This window comes from Brassica napus, chromosome A7, assembly GCF_020379485.1.
Source record: "Brassica napus cultivar Da-Ae chromosome A7, Da-Ae, whole genome shotgun sequence".
Classification (NCBI taxonomy): domain Eukaryota; kingdom Viridiplantae; phylum Streptophyta; class Magnoliopsida; order Brassicales; family Brassicaceae; genus Brassica; species Brassica napus.
In genome coordinates this window covers 11,620,056-11,640,384 of record NC_063440.1, presented here as the reverse complement: position 1 = coordinate 11,640,384, position 20,329 = coordinate 11,620,056, and the positions used below count along the sequence as shown (strand labels likewise).

The window sequence follows — 20,329 nt, the reverse complement described above, 5'->3', positions numbered from 1 at the left end:
AATTTTTGCATTAAATACAACGTCTATGATGTACACTTTATTTTAATAATATTCCAGAACAAATTTCATCAAAAACAGACATATATTACCTATTTTTTGAAGCTTCAGATTTATCAATAGAAGAAGAAGAATGATACGAAGCATGTGGAGAAGAAGAAAGAGAGATGGAGCCCACAAGGTAATTGATTTATTAGTTATTTAATTAATTCATTAATTTAGTGAGGTGAAAAAAATATAATAAATAAATGGAAGGCTATTTTTGGAAGTACAAAGACAAAAGGGTAATGAGAATAGAGAAGGGATATTGAGAATGATTTTTTTCTGAGAAGGGCATATTGAGTTAAAGTCCGAAGAGATATAATGAAATCTTTTTCTCACCTTATATCTTTCTTCCTCACAGAAGCTACTGATAGCTTCTTCTTCTTCTTGTAGTCATTTACAGCAATGGCTTCCTCACTCTCTGCATTACCTCTCGCTGATCGAAACTTTCTCAAAAATTCTTCCCTTTCGCACTCTTCGTCTTCTCATTTAGCTCTGAGAGCAAGAGCCGCCGCAAAAGAGGTTCACTTCAACCGTGATGGCTCTGTCACCAAGAAGCTCAAGGTTTACTTTCCTTTTATGTGAGTGATTCGTCGAGAACTTTGTTTTTCTTATGGTGGAAAATGGTGGTGAAGTTTGGTGCAGGCAGGTGCAGATATGGTAGCTAAGCTGTTAGGCGTTACATTGGGTCCAAAGGGACGAAACGTGGTGTTGCAGAACAAGTATGGACCTCCCAAGATCGTCAATGACGGTGAAACTGTTCTCAAAGAGGTTAATACATTTTCCTTTTGTTTTCTATCTTTTTTTTATAGCCACACACGCTTCTGATGCTTGATATATTGTGTGGTGTAGATAGAGTTGGAGGATCCGTTGGAGAATGTTGGAGTGAAACTTGTGAGGCAAGCAGGTGCTAAGACTAATGACCTTGCTGGTGATGGTTCCACTACATCTATAGTGCTTGCTCATGGCCTTATCACTGAAGGTATTAAGGTACATAATCCCATTATGACCAACCTGGATAATGCATGATTACATGTGCTTCTACTTTTGAACCATCATGCCTTCTCTTCAGGTGGTTTCTGCTGGGATAAATCCAATCCAAGTTGCTCGTGGTATTGATAAAACCGCAAAAGCTCTTGTTTTAGAGCTCAAGTCTATGTCTAGAGAGGTGAAAGATCCATGCCCTTTCTCAGAGTACTCATCAGAATGGAGTTAGTTAATTAGCTAGCGATTGATAGAGCCAACCATGGACCTTTGTGCTTGCAGGTTGAGGATCATGAGCTTGCTGATGTTGCAGCAGTTAGTGCAGGGAACGACTACGAAGTAGGGAACATGATTGCAAATGCTTTTCAGCAAGTAGGAAGGAGTGGTGTAGTTACAATAGAGAAAGGCAAATACCTAGTGAACAATCTTGAGGTTGTGGAAGGAATGCAGTTTAACCGTGGTTACTTATCTCCTTACTTTGTCACTGATAGAAGGAAGAGAGAAGTTGAGTTTCATGATTGCAAGGTCAGAACCAAGATAAAGTTTGTTTTTATTGTCTTGGAAGTGCAGTGGCTAAGAGTATGTGTTGTTTTTTGTATTGTAGCTGCTCTTGGTTGATAAGAAAATAACAAATCCAAAAGATATGTTCAAGATACTGGACTCTGCTGTTAAAGAGGAGTTTCCAGTTCTTATAGTTGCTGAGGAGATTGAGCAAGATGCTCTTGCTCCTGTTATCAGGAACAAACTAAAAGGTAACCTGAAGGCGGCAGCTATTAAAGCTCCTTCGTTTGGAGAGCGGAAGAGCCATTGCTTGGATGATCTTGCTATCTTAACTGGAGGTAGTCAGTCATAATAACACTTTTGCCTTTTTGAGTGTATATTTTTTCTTGTTCTTAGTACTTGGATCACTGGGGTTGTTCTCTCTGTGTAGCTACTGTGATCAGAGATGAGATGGGGTTGAGCTTAGAGAAGGCAGGAAAAGAAGTTTTAGGAACAGCAAAAAGGGTTCTTGTAACTAAGGACTCAACACTGATTGTTACTAATGGGGACACTCAGAAAGCAGTTGAGGAAAGGGTTTCCCAGATTAAAAAACTTGTCCAGGTCCTTCTATTATCAATAGTCTTTTCTCGTTTCATTAACCAAGTGACATCATATTTGAGGCTCATGTGCTTTCATTTGATCATAATGTGTAATTTCAGAACACTGAGGAAAATTTTCAGAAGAAGATTCTCAATGAAAGGATAGCCAGATTATCCGGTGGAATTGCATTAATCCAGGTGACTTTGTAAAACCATTGATACTGAAAACAATATGATTGTCATCAACTAACTACCAAAGGGATTAGGTAGGTGCACAGACGCAAGTAGAGTTGAAGGATAAACAGCTAAAGGTTGAAGATGCCCTGAATGCAACTAAGGTAAACTCAGAGTCAAACCATACAGTTCCTTGTTCAGAAAATTGTGAAGTCCAAAGAAACCTGATCTCTCTCAAAATTTCAGTCAGCAATTGAAGAAGGGATTGTAGTTGGTGGTGGTTGTGCCCTCTTGAGACTGGCTGCTAAAGTAGACAGCATCAAAGACACCCTAGACAACACAGAACAGAAGGTACTCAGTTTTAAAAGTGGAACATAGTATTTAGACTTCTTAAAGCATGCTTAATCCTTTTTCTTGGAATGCAAGATTGGAGCTGAAATATTCAAGAAAGCATTGAGCTACCCTATAAGACTTATAGCCGAAAACGCAGGCACAAATGGGAATATTGTCATAGAAAAGGTATTTGATAATGTCATCTCTCTAGGTAGAACCAGACCTAACTTGTAATGCAACTTAGGTCTTATTGAACGAAAACATGATGTACGGTTACAACGCTGCAAAGAATCAATACGAAGATCTGATGATGGCTGGTATCATCGATCCGACCAAGGTAAATTCACTCACTTTGATGTTGTCTTGTTTCAGCTTCTCATTTGAACCCTTTTGTCATATATATATTGAAACACACAGGTTGTGAGATGTTGCTTGGAACACGCTGCATCAGTGGCTAATACGTTTCTGACGTCAGACGCTGTTGTGGTTGAGATTAAAGAAAACAAACCGAGGCCAATGATTAACCCACCGATGCCTACTTCTCCAGCTGCATCCTCCATGTTCCCTGACAGAAACTCCCCAAGATTCCCTCAAATTATGCCTAGTACTCGAAACCACTTTCCAAGGAAGTAGGACAGCATCTACTTTTAGAAAATGTATAAACGAGAAGGTCACGTTTAATGTAATAACGAAACTTTACTACACGTGTGTAAAGATGTATGCGTCATAATAGACACACGAGGGTTTCTGAAAGTGCGCTAAGAGCATCTCTAAAAAGGAACTCTATTTTGAAGTTTCCAAAACTCTATATTTGAAGTTTCAATATGTTCTTCTCCAAAAGAAAAACTTCAAACCTAACTTCAAAATTATTTATATTTTACACTATGGTCCTTATATTTGTCATAGTTGATGTAAATTCATAAAACTTCTATAAATAACTAGTACATATATATATAAATATTAAAGAAATATTAATTTAAGAAATGATTCTCTTTATTTTTTATTTGTAGATTACGAGCTAAAAATTGTTGAAATCGGATATCCTCACAATTTGGCTGCTGATAGTTTGATGTCATCAAACGAAAAAATCCTTGATCTTTTAAACGAAAGTACAACAAATAGGGAAAAAGGTCATGGGATGATTGAATTACGACTGCAAAATGAAGCAAAAAAGTTAGCTTTTAAAGAAGTAAAAGAGGAAAATAAAATATTGCTAAAAAACTTAGCTTCTATCAATGATGTTAATATTCGTGAATACATTCGATATGAACAAGAAAGAATCATACGAAAATGCAGCAACAACAACAATCATCTTTGGTTACACAAAATTTGTTTGGACAATATTTTGGAGATTTTGGAGGTTGCAGAGCAAATTTACTATACTATTAGTGTTGTTATAATATTTAAATTTGAGTAATAATTATGTCTTCATGTGTCTTTTTAATAAGTTTGTATTATGGTTTTTTGTAATATTCTTGTTGTTTAATTCTTGTTTTAAAATATTATAAATCTTGTTTTAAATTTTTTTTATTTAATTTCATGTGTAAAAATTAAATTTATAAAAGAAATTTGAAATATTTATGAGATATAAAGTTTTAAGGATTAAAAAAATAAACAAAAAAATATTTAAAAATTATAAATATGATGTATAATTGTAAGGACCAAAATGCAAATAAAAAGATGAAACTTCAAATTTGAAGTTTTGAAAAGTGAAACTCTATATTTGGAGTTTCACTCTTCAAAACTTCAAATTTAAAGTTTTGAAGTTCCTTTTTGGAGAGCAACAAACTCTATATTTGAAGTTATAGAGTTTCTTTTGGAGATGCTCTAAATGTCATAAACTCGTAAACGTGTCAAAGCTAGAAGCTTTTCTTCTTCTTACAAGCATTTGTAGTTATCACTAAAGACGAGATCTTGTCGTAACGGAGAATTTTTAAGAGAATGATGTGGATAAGCGTGCAGACAGCGATGGATCTAATCGTAGCCGGAATCTCTTTGATGATCGGATTAGGATTCTTCGCTCTGATCGCCTCCATCCTCTGCTCCGTGGCCTTCTTCCACCATGTCAAAGCTACTTCTTGACAATCAAAAAAGAGAATCTTTTTCAAACAAAGATTGAATCTTTGAGGGAGACGAAGAGCTTCTCATTGATTTAGTTGTAAAAACAAGAGACATTTGTAATCTATTTAAGCTTAAAAGTTTGTTCATTTCTTGATTTTTTCTGTTTACGTATGAACACCATTCCTCGGATCCCATCCGGGTCGGAGACGAGAATCCGGGGATCCGGGGCTCCGAGAAGCATTTTTTAGACAACCGGTTCTTATCAAAATGTCGACTTTTTTTTGTTTTGCTGGATTTCATGAAACCAGACCAAACAAGAGTTGAAGTGATGATTTGTCTTTTTGGGGATAAAGAGTGTGTGGCCTGTGTTTCACGTAGCTTTTACTCTTTTTGTTCTGTTTTGAGTAAATAAAAAATAAAATCGGATTAAAAATCAGTACGGAGAAACTCTCGTGGTTGTCAGAGACCATTGTCGTTTGGTAGTTGATGAGGGCATTCCTATAATGGTATCTATTTTTGGTAACAGTTATGTTAAATGTACCATTGTCATTTGGTACTTTTGGTCACAGTTATGTTTATTTTATGCTGTTTTCCTTATTATTTATACAGCAACCGAAACTAAAAAGGTACATTGGCGGCATATTCGGACTTCTGATGCGTTGCAGCTTCTTCTAACTCTCGAACATGCGCATATCTTCAGTGCCATTGTTACTACTACTGCTTGTTCAGCTCTACATACAGCTAGTAACCAGCTGGGAATGTTTTATGTTTTGCTTTTGGTTAACTTCAACTGTGTTCATGAAAGACCTGTGAACACCACTTCCTCTGTATCTTTGAACTCCCTAGTGTTCTTTCTATTGGTAGACCCCAAGAAACATGTCCAAACTGCAAAACCCGATCTACAATCGCTCAACTCTTCTTCCAGGTCTCATGATGCTTTGGTGATTTTCACAACTTTCTTTTAACTTTGCAAGTTGTTAGAAATTACAACTCTGGAAACTTGATCTTGATACTAGTCCATTACTATCAACCCTATTAATGAGGTAAATCAAATGTAACATTCAAATTTTATAACGAGAGAGGCTAGAACTGAAAAAAAAAGTATTCTCTGTTGTCCTGACAACTTTGTTTTTGAATCATTATAGTGCTGTGAGTGTGACTGAGGGAAGTTGGAATGCTCTTCGGGTTGATGTGCTGGTTGGATTTCATACAGTTTCTCTTCTGATCCTGGAAACCCTATATCAGTTATTGGCGTGGTTACTTGAAGACATTACTTTTTTTACAGAAAGCTTTTGAACTTTGTTTTGTTTTGTAATAGTACTATTAGGCCTAGGTACTGTTTGGCAAAGCAATAATAATTGGTGGTTGTTTGGTGTACCAAGACACTATTGTATTCTCTTTGGTTGTCCAAATGCTTTTACGTACTAATCTTTCTTGGTGTCACTGTCAACTAGGAATGGAACGTGCACATGCTACTGTTGCCACAAATGCTTCCTTCTTTGCCTTTACTCGTTGAGCCAATCTGGTCCTTCAATCAAGTTCAGTGGTGTATGCTTTCACCAAGCAACATTCTCTCATATGTATCTTACGTTTTGTGGGTCACGTAATTAGGTTGGGACTGCTCATCTTTCATTTTCATCTATCTGTATACTGCTCCTACGTGCATTATCATGAACTGTAGATTATACAATAGTCCGAAAGCGACCTGAGAATAACACCAACATGAGGGTCTTCCTCTTCTGGAAAGTTGCCAGCTAGAGTCTCTTTTGTTGTTTTCTGTTCCCATTAATTGTGTGCCTCATTAAGCTTAAATACTTTTGCAATGATTTATCTAGAGCTCAATGATATATGTATACCAGCTAATTCATTTTCCATGTAACAGATCGCATCTTGTAACAGCAAATTTTGGTATAGCTGTCAGTTGAATTGGTCAAGCAAGAACTTGTCTCTATCTTTTAGTTTATATGTTACATCTCTAACTATAACTTTCCAGCAAACTGTTTCTTTTAGCTACTATAAATGCAATTAATATATGTCATGTTTGTTTTAACTTTCTCTGATGGGTGTGGTTCTACTGTGTTGACAACGTGCGAAAGAAATGACAACAGGTTCGTTTCTGATCTTTTCTAATAACTCATTTCCTGTTATGCAAATAGTTTTTTAAGCTGTGGTTTACAAACAGTTTATAGTAACCGAAAGTGACATATTTTGAATGATTATGTTTTCTTGTTTTGTAGAAGAATCATGTGAAGCTCTTGAAAGTAGCAGGACTTTTTTTGTTAGCAAGCAAGCAAAGCTGTGCTGTTAGCTACTTGACCACACATCATAGAAACAATATTGGTAATCTTAGAAACTCCTGTTTTGTCATCAACCTCTTTGCCATACTAATATTCCATGATCATTTCTTTTTCCTCGGAAAAAGATGATTAGTATTTCATAAATAATGTGTATCTTTCAATGGTACAGATTAGTTATCAATTGGTTACTATTGTGAATTTATCAGGAAATGTTTGTTCATCCTCTTGATGGCTCATGTGTTGAAGATGAAGATATGTATGTCAAGAACATGGTACATATGGTATAACATTAACAGGGTTGAACGGAGAAACGTGCAGATAACTTATTTGGGACAGCATCTAGAAAAAAAAAACATATTCCGGCAAATGAAAACAAAGCAACTACCTACACACATGGCTTATTAAAGGCAAACAACAGGATTGGTGAGGGACCTTAAACATCTTTCTTCATTACAGGATTTGGATTCTATGTGAACCACTATATCTTCTTCTCATGAGTATCATTTGGTTTTGCTCACCTTGCCTCTACTTTGGACACGGCTAGCTGCAATTGTTCTTGTTCTAGCTTTGACCTCTGATTTTTCTCCTTCATTGCTTAATGTTTTCTCTTTAGGTTGGCGTTTTTCAATGTAGACTTGTTTAGAACCATTCTTCCTAGCTGCATGTTTGTTGATGTTGTTTGGAAGGTGATTGCTAGGCCCTGAAGATGCATCAGAGGTCATCGAATCATCACTCTCTTTACCACCATCATCATTCTCATAACCATCATCGGCATATTTTACATGTGACTCATCATCATCATTATCATCAACAACAACAGTAGAATGGTCATTTCCTTGAATGGCGTCTCCTATGTACATAGTCCACCCTGACTCACAACTGTTGTATTCCTCCTCCTCGGAGCCTACATGGTTCCTAGGGGACTCCATGGCTTTGATCAACGTAAAGAAGAGAACAAACCAAGGTTTCAATGTTAGCATATATGGACACACACACAAAAGATAACTAGATTTGTCTAGTTACATACCTTGTTTATTTCAATCCACTTCACCACTTTACTCTCTGATTTAGGCTATGTGTCTCGGTCTCTCTTTGGTTTTGCTCTTCCATCATCAATAAATAGAATTTTTTTTCCAAGTATCAAGAAAAGCCGGAGCCTATTAGAAGCCTCATATAATTGAAGAGAAGGAGTAAGTTTCACCCACATGGCAACCCCTAGCACCATTGTTTTCACTCAATTGAAGCACTACCAGACAAAGCCATTGCAGATATATGTCAACCAAGGAAGGTTAGTGCCTTCTTCAATATAAAGTACTCTCTCATATAGAATTAAAAGCCTATCCTCTTCTTTTTCTATAATAATATTTATATTTATCTAAACTTTTCCTTAAACAAATATATTGGTTACTAACAACCTGTAATCTAGTCTAGAGTCAGGACACATCAATATCCACAAAATAAGAATCATCCTTCTGAGCTCTGTCATTAGTGAGCTCATAAGTTGAACTTATCATGTGCTCTTCTTAATTGATAATATTCATATGACTCGAGTAAGTTTTAACTTCTCTGTACTCTTTCTTATCTCTTATGTATCACATGCTATCTTAAATAGTATTAAAGATCAGCTTTCGAGGTGGAAAGCAGAAGAGACCCACCTCAACAGCAAGAAGGAATAAAAGAAGGCATTTACTTAAGTAGGTTAAGAGCTGTTTCTCTTCTTCATTCCTTTAATACTCTTCTTCCTCCTCCAATCCTCTTACTATCTTTAAAATCGTTGCAGCCTTTTCTTGCTGTCTCAATGAATTGAATGAAAGGTGAAACCCAACTGGATTTTAGTTGTCATTTTATTTTCCTCTTAAGATAAGGACAGAACTAAAAGGAGTATAACAACTGTCACATAAAATACTTACTGAGTCCATACTTATCGAGTCCATATTACAAAGGGGTTGCTTGAATATAAATTGCCTTCATTACGTTCCCTGTTTCTCTGGCGTCATCACCTTAAAATGTTCTTCAATGGAGGCCATCTTGATGACAGCTAGCAAATTCAAGTGTGTGATGAGATAGTCCATAATACAAAAGGGTTGTTTTGTTTTGACTTTGATTAATTTTTAAGTAAAGCTAAAGAAAGTTATTTAGCTTTGGGCTTAAAACAGTTTGCTTTCTTTAAGAAACAATTCTGAAAGGGGTGGTACTACAGTGGGTCTAACGAACTTGGAGAGATGTGTGTCTTAGGATTTGTTACAGTTTGTACTAATCGGTAATGTCTGAAAAACAGAGTTGGACTCATTGGATTTTCTCATGTGGGTCTCTTTCTATCAACCCTACGTGTGTGACTGTGGAATGTCATTGTACGTCGCTATTATTGTCACCATTCATTTATTTATAGGTTTCGACTATTGATGTGTCACAGATTCTAAAAGCATCATCATCAGACACTGGCTTGAACTAATTGTTAACTTTGGTTGGCAAGTCGGTGTGAAAAAGGACGGGACACTCTGTGGATTGGCTCTTTAGTGCATGTTGGACTAGTTGTTGGTGTTATATCTCTAAATCAATTGATAACAAGTGGTGAGTTTAGGATCAAAAATTCATTTTCTTGTTGGTAACTTAATCACTAGAAGAAACAGAATGAATTAGCAAAAAACTTTTGATAGATTGGCTGAGTAAAATCATTTATCTTGTTGTTTTGTGAAATAGTATGAAAAAGGGCATTTGTCATTTAGCACCAAAATCTTGATTTGTCTGTCCCCTATTCATCACTCACAAATTGTGTATTAAATTTTATGATCATTCCAGCTGCTTCACAATCTATATACCATGTTCAAGACCGGTCCATAAGACAAACCATTCAAGCAATCGATTATGGCATATATTTTAAGGGGGCATACTTTTATTTTATTGTTTCACATTAAAATTTTGTTAATATTTATATGTAAATATAATTTATAGTTATGTTGAAAATAGTAATATTTATAAGAACTGTAAGGATTGATTATAATTTTTTTTGCTAATACATATAATGATTAATTGTATTATTAAATAAGAATTAATTTTGGATATCAAATTTTATATTAATAAATGATATTAGTAAAATTATGATTGACTATTGTGACTTGTTTATAATAACATTGACTAATACTACTGTGCAATTAACTTCATAAAATTATTGGCAGGCCTGTATTCCTTTGAGAACTTTTTGTTTAATAATCTAAACTAGATATTAACCCGCACATCCGTGCAGATATATTTATATTTTTAAATTAATATTTATAATATAAAATATGTTATAAAGATATATATCTAATATCAATTTTATGTATAATTTTTATTTTGAAATTTTATATTTGTTGAAATTTGTTTGATGATATTGTACATATCATATATTAATGAAGTATTTTTGTTTATTTCTTTAAAACACAAAATCAATATTAATAGTTTAATTTTAAACATTAGTTTAGATGAATTAATAAAAAAATTATTAGCTTCTTTGTTTAGAAATTTTTATTCTCAAAATGTTTTTATGTGAATAAATTAAATTATTTTTGTTATATTTTAAAGTATTATTTTATTCAATATATTATATTTCAGTTTAATGTTTTTACTTTTACTAAAAATATCAACATAAAATGTTACAACAAATAAAATATTATTTATTTTATTTTATATAAAAAAATTAATTTGATAATTTAAAAAGAATTGGACTATACTATTTAATTTCAAAATTAGTTACTGGAATATATAAAATATGGTCTATATTAAATATGATAAACAGTCAAATGATAATTACCTAATGACAATATATTTATCTTTTCCTAGAAATGTTATTGTTTAGATGTATATTGTTTTTGTTAGAAGAATATCATATATGAGTAGTTTTAGGATGTTTAGTTAAATTTCTAATGAATGGTCTTACATAGATTGTATATAGTAGATAAAAAATATGATTCTATTTTAATAGAGTAGATTAGACGCGTACATGCACTTCTGGTTCTGGTTACTAGGACTGGGCACGGATCGGATATCCGAGTTTTTAAAGGTATTTGTGATTTGTTTTGTATGTCACGGATATCTAATTTTCGATTTGATTTGCTTCAAAAAAATATGGATATTCAGAAAAACGGATATCCCGAAAATAAATAGATATTTGCGGATATTTACGAATACTTACGGATATCTTATATATTTTGATTAATACAAATAATCTTAAAAATTTGATACAAATTTGTTTTTTTAATGTTGTTTTACATGATATATATGATAAAAATTGAAAGAAGTAGTGAATCTACATATTTTGTAAATTTTTTGAACTTAGTTAACAATTCTAAATTAATAACACAAAACTTAAGAAAAAATTTATAATTGTCATAAATGTGTTCTCTTCCTTTTATGTAATACTTTTAAATGTGAAAATAATTTATCAAATCATATGTTAGAATAATAATTATATAATTTTGCCGGATCGGATCGGATATCCACTTTTCAATATTTTAATATTTGTGATTTGCTTCGATTTTAACGGATATTGATTTTTAGTATTTGCTTTGATTCGAAAGTTTACGGATATCCAAAATTTTCGGATCGAATCGAGACGAATAACGAATTGAGTCAAATTTAACGAATAAAATATCCAACCCTACTGGTTACATTGGTTACATATAGGATAAGCATCTCCCACCATTTGGGCCATTCCACTAGAATTCTCTGTCCAGTTTGTTACTAGGGTATTTGCAATAGATAACTATAAAAGAAAAGATAATTAGGTATATGGTTTTTAGAAGTTTGATATTATCGTGTCAGTGTCTTAAGATTCTTAAATATTTATTCATCGTTAGCCACATCATTCGTGCATATCTGACGATTCCCCTTTTGTTATGTGTTTCTAATTGTATTTTTGTTTTACTTTAGTTCCCCCCCCCCCCCCCCCCCCCCCTTACTTTGCCATTTGTAAGTTTTATTTTTCTTTTTGCAAATGATCCACAATCTTTACCTATATGTATTTTATGTACACATAAATCTACTCAGGGGAACTTTCTTTTCGTTTGAACTAGACAGGTATAGACACTAGACATCTCATATCTCTGTCCAATATTGTCAAAAGTTATGGTTTCTGTGATATTGTGAATACTATTTACAGATTTTTGTTGTCTTTGCCATTTGTTTCCAATTTTACTTTGAAGATTGGGTTACCCTCAACTATTGGCACCAACACTCAATACACTAGGCTCTTAAATTCTTGAAGTGTCTTCCTAAAAGTTTGATAATATGACCTTTAATTCTAATCTACGGACCTATTTAAGTGAGGACTAAATTTAGATTGAGGTTTTAGTTGGGTTAAACCATTATAAAATCTGTTTATACAAAATATGATTATGTTAATTAAATGTGATTTGGTTAATTTGAAAACCAATTGTGAAAAATTAATCGAATTATTAGTGTAGGGAAAATTGAAGAGCTAAAAAGCATGGGGGTGTATTGAGTGTTGGTGTGAATAGTTGAGGGGGACGATTGATGTTGACATTCGAAGAAGATTCAAAAGGTGAAAGCTCATGAACACCAATATTAGTTGTTTTGACTTTTGTCCAATCAGTTTGTAGGATCAGTAGTGTCGGCGTGTCATACGTTCGAATAAAAACCATCCTTTTTTTTTTTCAAATACACAAAGGAGAATTTAGCCCATTAATCAACCACATGTATGTCAATCGAAAACTAAACCCAACCGACCTCGGTTGAAGAAATTCCAAACAATAACAAGATGTACACTATAACATTTATCCACCAAACACTTTTGGGAATCGGACCTATACATTTTGTTTTGACTGCCATAGCTAAGTTTTTTTTCTTTTTGGTTGGTGGTACACTGATGCCATACCTATTATTATAAGTTAATCAATTGAAATAGAACTAAATGAATTTATGCTCCTCTAAATAATTTATAACTGTAACCACAAGCCCAAACTATTTTCTTCCTGGGCTTAAGGCTGGCAGAGCAGATGGAATATAGTATATACAGACACAACAAACAAACCTCTGTCGACTTGGAAAACAATGAGATTCTGGAAGTTGGCCTTTCGTGTTCGACGAAAATCATTTTCTCCAAAAATACTAGTATATAGTTTTCTCTGGACATTGTTGTGTAGGCTAATATAATTATCTGATTGTCGGGAGAAAGAAACAAATATATAATGTAAAGGTCCCATAAAGGCATGAACGGCTCACCCTTTTTCATAGTCGGAGAAATGCCGAAAGTGTAATCGTTTATTGTATTTATGTCTGTCCTTTTTAATTAGATGCTTATTATTTAATTTTGTTTTATTTGAATTTTGGTTTACTTTTTATTTCTTTATTAGATTCCATAAGAAACAAATTACATATTTATGAGCTATTAAATGTATAGATTAAATCAAATTAGATTTTCTACCAACAAATTAGAGTTTTTTTTTTTTTTTTTTTTTTTTTGGTAAAAATGTAAAAGAGTACTGAAAAACAACAAACAAATTAGAGTTTATAGGACCCATATTTTCAAGTGAACCTAAATTAAAGGGTCTTGAACAGTGCATGTGAATTTTAGTGTACGGCTTACGAAGTCGGAGAAGCAGACAACATGTGGATCCACGTCACTTTGTAATTAATTTCTTAGACTACTATTCCGTATTTCTTGTTTTTTTTTGTTTCTGCTAGTTTCTTATATAATATTTGTATTGACTTTAATTACGTATTTTAGGTTGATTAGTACATAGTAACATGTGGTTTTCCTTATAATTATATATGCAAACTATGAAAACATATGTAGCAACAAAACATTGAAGTGTACGTATACATGCAACCAAAATTGGATATGCGTAATTAGACAATTTCTAATGATATTATATAATTGTTTTTTCTATATTTTATTTTAAAATAAAATAATTCTATTATAGAATTACCAATAGTTTAATCTATAATAGAATTACTCAATAACAAAGTGGAATATAGAAAATTTGTAACGCTCCGACCCGCCTACGGCTAATGGGCCACCCACGCCCGCTCTCTCGGCCCGTGGGCCCCATCCCGTCTGACGGTCGATCCATTAATTTTCCAAAGGCTCGAAATCATTGTTTACTGACCCTGCAATCACCACCCGACCTTTTCCCATGCTTTGGCCTCACTCGCACGCTATCGCGAATCACTTCCCGATAGGTCACCCATCCTTCCACTACTCCAGCTCAAGCAAGCTTAACTCTGGAGTTCTTTCAGGATGTGCTCCGGAAAAGGTAAGTCAACTTTGGTGACATAGGTAGCCAAATCAATTCTCTTAAGCCTTTTCACATATCACAATTCGGGATGTTACAAAATTGTTATCTTTTTATTCTATTTTAGAGTGAAAAAAAAACAAAGTTCATCTATATTTCACCTAATTAAAACCATTATCAATGGTATTCTATAATTTCTTCTATATTTTATTCTAAAAATAATTCTATTATATAATTGGATTTTCTCAAATGGGTCTACTCTATAATATAGATTATAATAGAATATAGAAGATTGTTATCTTTTTATTCCATTTTTAGAATGAAAAGCAACATTCATTTATATTCTACTCTATTATAGAATAACTCTAATATATAATAAACTATTGGAACAAATCCAATTTTATAATACAATAACTCTATTTTTGAATAAAATATAGATAAAATTATAATGTATCATTTCAATGTCTTTATATAATAATTATATTATATAATAAACTATTAGAGCAATTCAAACTATATAATAAAGATTCTTTAAAAAAGTGGAATATAGGAAAAATTATAGAATACCATTAGAGATATTCTCGTACACAACAATATAGTACAAAGTAAAAACTCCTACCTCTGAATTAATGTGATTCTCAACGGGTAATAACTCATTATATAAAACCACAAAATGCTACCAATGTGGTTTATAGTAGGATGAATTTATAATCATCCATATACGCATTGATACTTAAACTGAACATTTTGTTATGTTTATGACTCATACCCATTATTTGTTTTTACTATTCTTACCAACTTGGGAGCAGTGCCGGTCTTCATGAAAAAGCACCAGCTTCCAACCCTCGAAAAATATTTGAATAAATCAGCTTTTAGAAAGAATTATTGATATATATATATATATATATTATTTTAACTACAGAGAGTTTACACAGTAATTAAACAGTTTAATTTTTATCTCTCACGAACATAATTCTAAAACCTTTATAAAAAAACTACAGAATTTACACAAATTTGTAAAATTGGCTTTTTTTTTTTAAATTGCTTGTGTTGTTCACCATGTCGGGACCGGTACTGCTTGGGACGATCCTTTTCCGCATGAACCAAATGTTGGAAGAAGTACCAATTATTGTAGTAGTCAAGTGCGTACGTAACCAAAGCACTGAAGTGAACATTGACCATCCCAAAATAATGAAAGACATTCCATATAAACTAAGTTTCTAGTTTGAACAAATGAGAACATTCAATAAAATCTTATAAGGAGTAAATCCCATATAAATAAGTTTCTAGTTTGAGCAAATGAGAACATTCAATAAAATGTTACAAGGAGTACCAATTAAAGGAAGTAGCTACAAATTCAATTATTGTACTTTGGTTCTTACCTGCCCAAAATACCTAAACAAGTTACACAAAAATCTCTTATATATTTATCTAAATGATGAAGCCATTACTCAAATAAACATAAAACTTTTTCATGAAAATATCAAGTATTTATGTTTTTTTTATATATATTTTTTTGATAATCCAGATAATCCGAACACTCCGGAGGGAATCCGACTAGCGTTTAAAGGTCCGATTGGTAATGAATGTAGCTTTAAAAATTTTGATGTAGAAAAAAAGTTGTAGATTTTTTGTTGTGGGTTTAAATTTTATTGCTTTAAAATTTTATAGAAATCTCCAAAAAATTGCTCTGAATTTTTGATTCTACAGAGCACATGTACAGCTGTAAATTATTTCAAAAGCTGTGATTTTAAAATTTTTTGTTAAAGCTTGATTGATGTGAATTTAATGTCGTAAAAATAAATAGGATTATAAACGGCACATACGGTCACTAGCAATCACACTCTAAATACGTCTCCACAGAAGACATCCACTCCATTTTAATCGTAGTTGGCTAACATGATTCAAACCCGGATCTGTATTGGGACCAAAACTCCCTCAAAATCACCTGCTGAGAGCCGAGGAAGTCCTCGCTTGATTATATGATAGCATTTTAACTAGTAAACAGTTTACAAACAAAAAAGATTGTATTCAATTAAATACATGGATTTGTAAAAAAATTATACAAAGTATGAAAGAAACTAAACTTGAATACCTAAATTAATAACACATCGCTGTCAAAAAAAAATTAATAACACATCAGTTTCATATCTTTTGAAATTAACTTTCAATATTTTAAAGAGTCATTTAGCTTAATAACCATTTATTTTAAAAGCGCAATTGATTTCTTGGATTCTCCCAGTTTTGATATTTCTCTATACTATAAGAACGGCGTATTTTTTTTATTTGAATTTTGTAAACAAGTGATAGGTGTATTTTCAAAGTTTATCTAAAGAGCTAACAAAAACAAAAACAAAAACAAAAAACAAAAAACAATGAAAAGGTATTAAATTGGCTCTCTCTCTCTCTCTCTCTGCTCTCACATTCATTCATTCTCTCAATGCAACCTCGTGGGTCGACGATATCTTTTCGCCAGATTCTCTAGAAATCGCTCTCGCCCCGATAAAGAAGGCTCTGCGAAAATCCCAACCCTTCCTCTATTCAATCCGGAACTGCTCTACGAAAGCGACGATCCTCGATTCACACGAGACTCTTCGTCGTAAGTCACAAACTCCAACAAATCGGCGTCAAGTTTTCGATTTTGGTTAATGGGTCTTTCAAAGTTTCACACTTTTTCGCCAATCTGGTTTCCTTTTTGTTGTTTCACGTCTTGTGATCCTTGCCTTGCTCATGAGTGTTCATATGAAACTGTTTGATCGTTTCTGGATCTCTTTCTATGTGTTTGATTCATTTAATGTGTGTGTAAGTGTAAATGTGAACTCTTTCATGCAAATGTCCTGTAAAAATGCAACCTTTTTGATGTGTGTGTTGGCTCTGTCATACTCAATGCCAAAGATGCGTTTTTTGCAGGTTCTGAGATTGTTTCATGATGGGTCAAGACACCAATGGGATCGAGTTTCATCAGAAGAGGCACGGTCTTTTGAAGGATCAAGTCCAATTGGTTAAGAGAAGAGACTCGGTTCGGTACGAGATAGTTCCTATTCAGGATCGGTTGTCGTTTGAGAAGGGCTTCTTTGCTGTTATCCGTGCGTGCCAGTTGCTTTCTCAGAAGAACGATGGGATCATATTGGTTGGGGTCGCTGGTCCTTCTGGTGCGGGGAAGACGGTGTTTACCGAGAAGATACTCAACTTTCTGCCGAGTGTAGCTGTCATATCGATGGATAACTATAATGACGCTAGTCGGATTGTTGATGGCAACTTTGACGGTAAGAGCATCATCTGAAAGTTAATTGAACCAAATTCTTCATATCTATTGAGCTATTACAACTTTTTTTGTGTGGGAATGTAGATCCACGGTTAACAGACTATGACACATTGCTCAAGAATCTTGAAGATTTGAAGGAAGGGAAACAAGTTGAGGTTCCTATATATGATTTTAAGTCCAGCTCTCGTGTTGGATATAGGTAATGGATGATGCATACTTGATTAAATCAGCATGGTCATTCCATTGAAGACATTGCTTTTAATGCGATGCTTTTTTACTTTGGTTAGGACACTTGATGTCCCAGCTTCTAGGATTGTGATCATTGAAGGAATCTATGCTTTGAGTGAAAAACTGCGACCTTTGTTGGATCTTCGTGTGTCTGTTACTGGTGGAGTTCACTTTGATCTTGTTAAAAGGGTTCTGCGTGATATACAACGTGCAGGTCAACAGCCAGAGGAGATTATTCATCAGATATCTGAAACAGTTTGTTCTCATTTCTTTCATATCTTTTTACTTCTTGACTATTATTGGCTAGGTAAAATGTTTAAAAGCTTCACTGTTTATGCAGGTGTATCCGATGTACAAAGCTTTCATAGAGCCAGATCTCCAGACTGCTCAAATTAAAATCATTAATAAATTCAACCCCTTCACTGGTTTTCAGAGCCCAACATACATCTTGAAGGTTTGAAAACTGTCTTGTTGTAATCTCTGTTCATGTATTTGTTGTCTGCGTTCAGTAAACTGAACTTGTTTTGCTGTTGATTTGTTGTAGTCAAGAAAAGATGTATCTGTTGATCAGATCAAGGCTGTTCTTTCTGAAGGATACACAGAGAATAAGGAGGAAACCTATGACATATATCTTCTTCCACCGGGTGAAGATCCAGAGTCGTGCCAATCACATTTGAGGATGCGGAATAAAGATGGAAAGTACAGCCTCATGTTTGAGGTTTGGCTTTCTTTCCATGTTTTCATGAATATGTCTTTTCAGTTTCTTTGAAAAACCTGACTACCTTCTGATTCAGTAACTTTAAGATATGGCTTAAAGTGCCGTGGTGAATGCTTATGGTTGTGATTTTTTGTATTCAGGAATGGGTCACGGATACTCCTTTTGTCATATCCCCAAGGATTACTTTTGAAGTGAGCGTTCGCTTACTTGGTGGGCTCATGGCACTGGGATACACAATAGCCACCATACTTAAAAGGAACAGCCATGTATTTGCTACCGAAAAGGTTTGTGTGAAAATCGATTGGCTTGAGCAGCTGAATCGTCACTACATGCAGGTTTGTCTATCTAAAACTCATTCACCACCAGATAGTTCAAGAAATTTGTGATGTGGCTTTTATGATGACTATAGAAATATAATTCTAAATTTGAAATAACATCAGGTGCAAGGTAAAGATAGGCAACTTGTACAGAGCACTGCAGAGCAGCTAGGACTGGAAGGATCATTCATTCCGCGCACCTATATTGAACAGATCCAACTTGAAAAACTGATAAATGAAGTAATGGTATGATTTGCTGTTCAGGCTATATGATATTTTCTCTATTAGATCTCAAGTGGGTTTCTGATTAGAAGTCCCCATTACAGGCTCTACCAGATGATTTGAAGCACAAGCTTAGCTTAGATGAGGATTTGGTGTCTAGTTCAAGCCCAAAGGAAGCGCTCTTGAGAGCCTCTGCAGATAGAGTAGCCATGAGAAATAAGAACCTCAAAAGGTACACTTCTTTTTGGGAGTGTATTTGTTACTTCCAATCCATCTGTCCTTTACGCAGCTATACTATTTATGATACAGAGGCATGTCACACTCGTATTCAACCCAAAGAGATAAGAATCTTTCCAAGCTTGCTGGTTATTCTTCAAGCGATAGGAGGTACGAAGAGAGAAACCATGACTCTCCAGCCAACGAGGTTCGAGTTTATTTTCTTTCATTCAGAGCCTTCGTTGTAACTTAACAGTGCAATTGAAATGGTTTCTTAATCTATTTTCAGGGGTTTATGACTCAGCTTTCGGAACAAATATCATCACTGAATGAGAGAATGGATGAGTTCACAAACCGGATCGAAGAGCTGAACTCAAAGCTGAGCTGCAACAAGAACTCTCCAACACAGCAGAGCATGACAGTCCAAGCCGAAGTTTGCAATGGCTCAGCTCCAACATCGTATTTCATTTCTAGTCTAGACAATGGCTGTTTGACGAATTCCATAATGCCACATTCATCTTCATCTTCCCAGTTAGCCAAGGATTCCCCACTTATGGAAGAGGTAAGTCACCTCACATTATTTATACATTTTTGAAATTTACATTGATTTGAAACGCTTTCTGGTGGCAACCAGATATCAACCCTCTCACGTGGGCAGCGTCAAGTGATGCATCAACTGGATAACCTGTGCACTCTGATGAGAGAAAGCTCATCAGCAGAAAGGTCACGGCTAGCAAGAACAGGAAGCAACAACAGAAGCCGATCAAGCAAAAGCTTCTTCTTGTCAAATGCGGAATCTAGTAGCCTCCTCCCTCTCAAGTTAACAGCCTTGGCGGCTCTTTGCAGCGTAGGGATTGTAGTGATCAAGAGTTACATTAACAAGCGGCAATAACATCATTAACCCTTCTCTCTTTACTTTTTTTGGATATTTTTTTCTCACTGGAGGCGTTTTGTGAGCTTCTACGTAGACCGACCGATGAAACCATTTCTCATCCCCTAAATTAGAAGACAATTCTCATTTAAATTTTATTCAATAAGATTCAGTTATTTTCTTCAAGGAAGATTCTATTCCAAGTCTTGTGAGGAAGACTTGAGTACAGGATATGATGTCTATTTTGATTATTGAAATATCGGTTCGATTGAAATCAGAAAACCGAATCAAAC

The 20,329-nt window shown here is 34.1% G+C and overlaps 4 protein-coding genes and 2 long non-coding RNA genes across 7 annotated transcripts; 5 read left to right on the top strand and 1 right to left on the bottom strand.

The window, feature by feature from the left end:
• The first annotated feature begins 346 nt into the window (after positions 1 to 346).
• Positions 347 to 3,417, top strand: LOC106416008 (chaperonin 60 subunit beta 4, chloroplastic-like). 2 transcript variants are annotated; one of them, XM_048736700.1, is made up of 13 exons: positions 347 to 603; positions 685 to 810; positions 892 to 1,029; positions 1,112 to 1,207; positions 1,306 to 1,548; positions 1,628 to 1,862; positions 1,955 to 2,124; positions 2,223 to 2,300; positions 2,369 to 2,440; positions 2,523 to 2,627; positions 2,703 to 2,795; positions 2,854 to 2,946; positions 3,027 to 3,417. In XM_048736700.1, the coding sequence occupies exons 1-13, from the start codon at positions 445 to 447 to the stop codon at positions 3,240 to 3,242; spliced, it is 1,824 nt and encodes a 607-aa protein (XP_048592657.1). In that variant the 5' UTR covers positions 347 to 444; the 3' UTR covers positions 3,243 to 3,417. The 2 variants fall into 2 exon arrangements, with proteins under 2 accessions (XP_048592657.1, XP_048592658.1); XM_048736701.1 differs by having other exon boundaries at positions 353 to 603; positions 675 to 810.
• A 1,031-nt stretch (positions 3,418 to 4,448) lies between these two features.
• LOC125576493 lies at positions 4,449 to 4,956 on the top strand. The gene has a single exon (XM_048736703.1). It carries the CDS (start codon positions 4,551 to 4,553, stop codon positions 4,689 to 4,691), a length of 141 nt encoding a protein of 46 aa, XP_048592660.1. The 5' UTR covers positions 4,449 to 4,550; the 3' UTR covers positions 4,692 to 4,956.
• A 909-nt stretch (positions 4,957 to 5,865) lies between these two features.
• LOC106412384 lies at positions 5,866 to 7,595 on the top strand. The gene is made up of 3 exons (XR_002653134.2): positions 5,866 to 6,778; positions 6,908 to 7,010; positions 7,174 to 7,595. It is a non-coding gene; the product is annotated as an uncharacterized LOC106412384 (long non-coding RNA).
• LOC106412381 (protein SOB FIVE-LIKE 1-like) lies at positions 7,223 to 8,239 on the bottom strand. The gene is made up of 2 exons (XM_013853303.3): positions 7,995 to 8,239; positions 7,223 to 7,898 (listed from the first exon to the last, which is right to left on the bottom strand). Exon 2 carries the CDS (start codon positions 7,894 to 7,896, stop codon positions 7,468 to 7,470), a length of 429 nt encoding a protein of 142 aa, XP_013708757.1. The 5' UTR covers positions 7,897 to 7,898; positions 7,995 to 8,239; the 3' UTR covers positions 7,223 to 7,467.
• On the top strand, positions 8,088 to 9,962 carry LOC106412383. The gene is made up of 4 exons (XR_007314892.1): positions 8,088 to 8,255; positions 8,580 to 8,661; positions 9,381 to 9,538; positions 9,767 to 9,962. It is a non-coding gene; the product is annotated as an uncharacterized LOC106412383 (long non-coding RNA).
• A 6,597-nt stretch (positions 9,963 to 16,559) lies between these two features.
• LOC106416261 (inorganic pyrophosphatase TTM2) lies at positions 16,560 to 20,222 on the top strand. The gene is made up of 12 exons (XM_013857115.3): positions 16,560 to 16,798; positions 17,110 to 17,465; positions 17,549 to 17,663; positions 17,752 to 17,947; positions 18,033 to 18,146; positions 18,237 to 18,410; positions 18,551 to 18,745; positions 18,851 to 18,973; positions 19,054 to 19,181; positions 19,259 to 19,373; positions 19,455 to 19,727; positions 19,800 to 20,222. The coding sequence occupies exons 2-12, from the start codon at positions 17,126 to 17,128 to the stop codon at positions 20,055 to 20,057; spliced, it is 2,031 nt and encodes a 676-aa protein (XP_013712569.2). The 5' UTR covers positions 16,560 to 16,798; positions 17,110 to 17,125; the 3' UTR covers positions 20,058 to 20,222.
• Positions 20,223 to 20,329: the final 107 nt, after the last annotated feature.

Bases quoted from the DNA above. Each gene is read 5' to 3' on its own strand.
- LOC106412381 (XM_013853303.3), bottom strand. From the start codon at position 7,896: ATGGAGTCCCCTAGGAACCATGTAGGCTCCGAGGAGGAGGAATACAAC.
- LOC125576493 (XM_048736703.1), top strand. From the start codon at position 4,551: ATGATGTGGATAAGCGTGCAGACAGCGATGGATCTAATCGTAGCCGGA.
- LOC106416261 (XM_013857115.3), top strand. From the start codon at position 17,126: ATGATGGGTCAAGACACCAATGGGATCGAGTTTCATCAGAAGAGGCAC. The intron at 19,182-19,258 runs GTACACTTCTTT...TTTATGATACAG, and splicing joins AGAAATAAGAACCTCAAAAG to AGGCATGTCACACTCGTATT. The intron at 19,728-19,799 runs GTAAGTCACCTC...GGTGGCAACCAG, and splicing joins ATTCCCCACTTATGGAAGAG to ATATCAACCCTCTCACGTGG.
- LOC106416008 (XM_048736700.1), top strand. From the start codon at position 445: ATGGCTTCCTCACTCTCTGCATTACCTCTCGCTGATCGAAACTTTCTC. The intron at 2,301-2,368 runs GTGACTTTGTAA...CAAAGGGATTAG, and splicing joins GTGGAATTGCATTAATCCAG to GTAGGTGCACAGACGCAAGT. The intron at 2,628-2,702 runs GTACTCAGTTTT...TTGGAATGCAAG, and splicing joins TAGACAACACAGAACAGAAG to ATTGGAGCTGAAATATTCAA.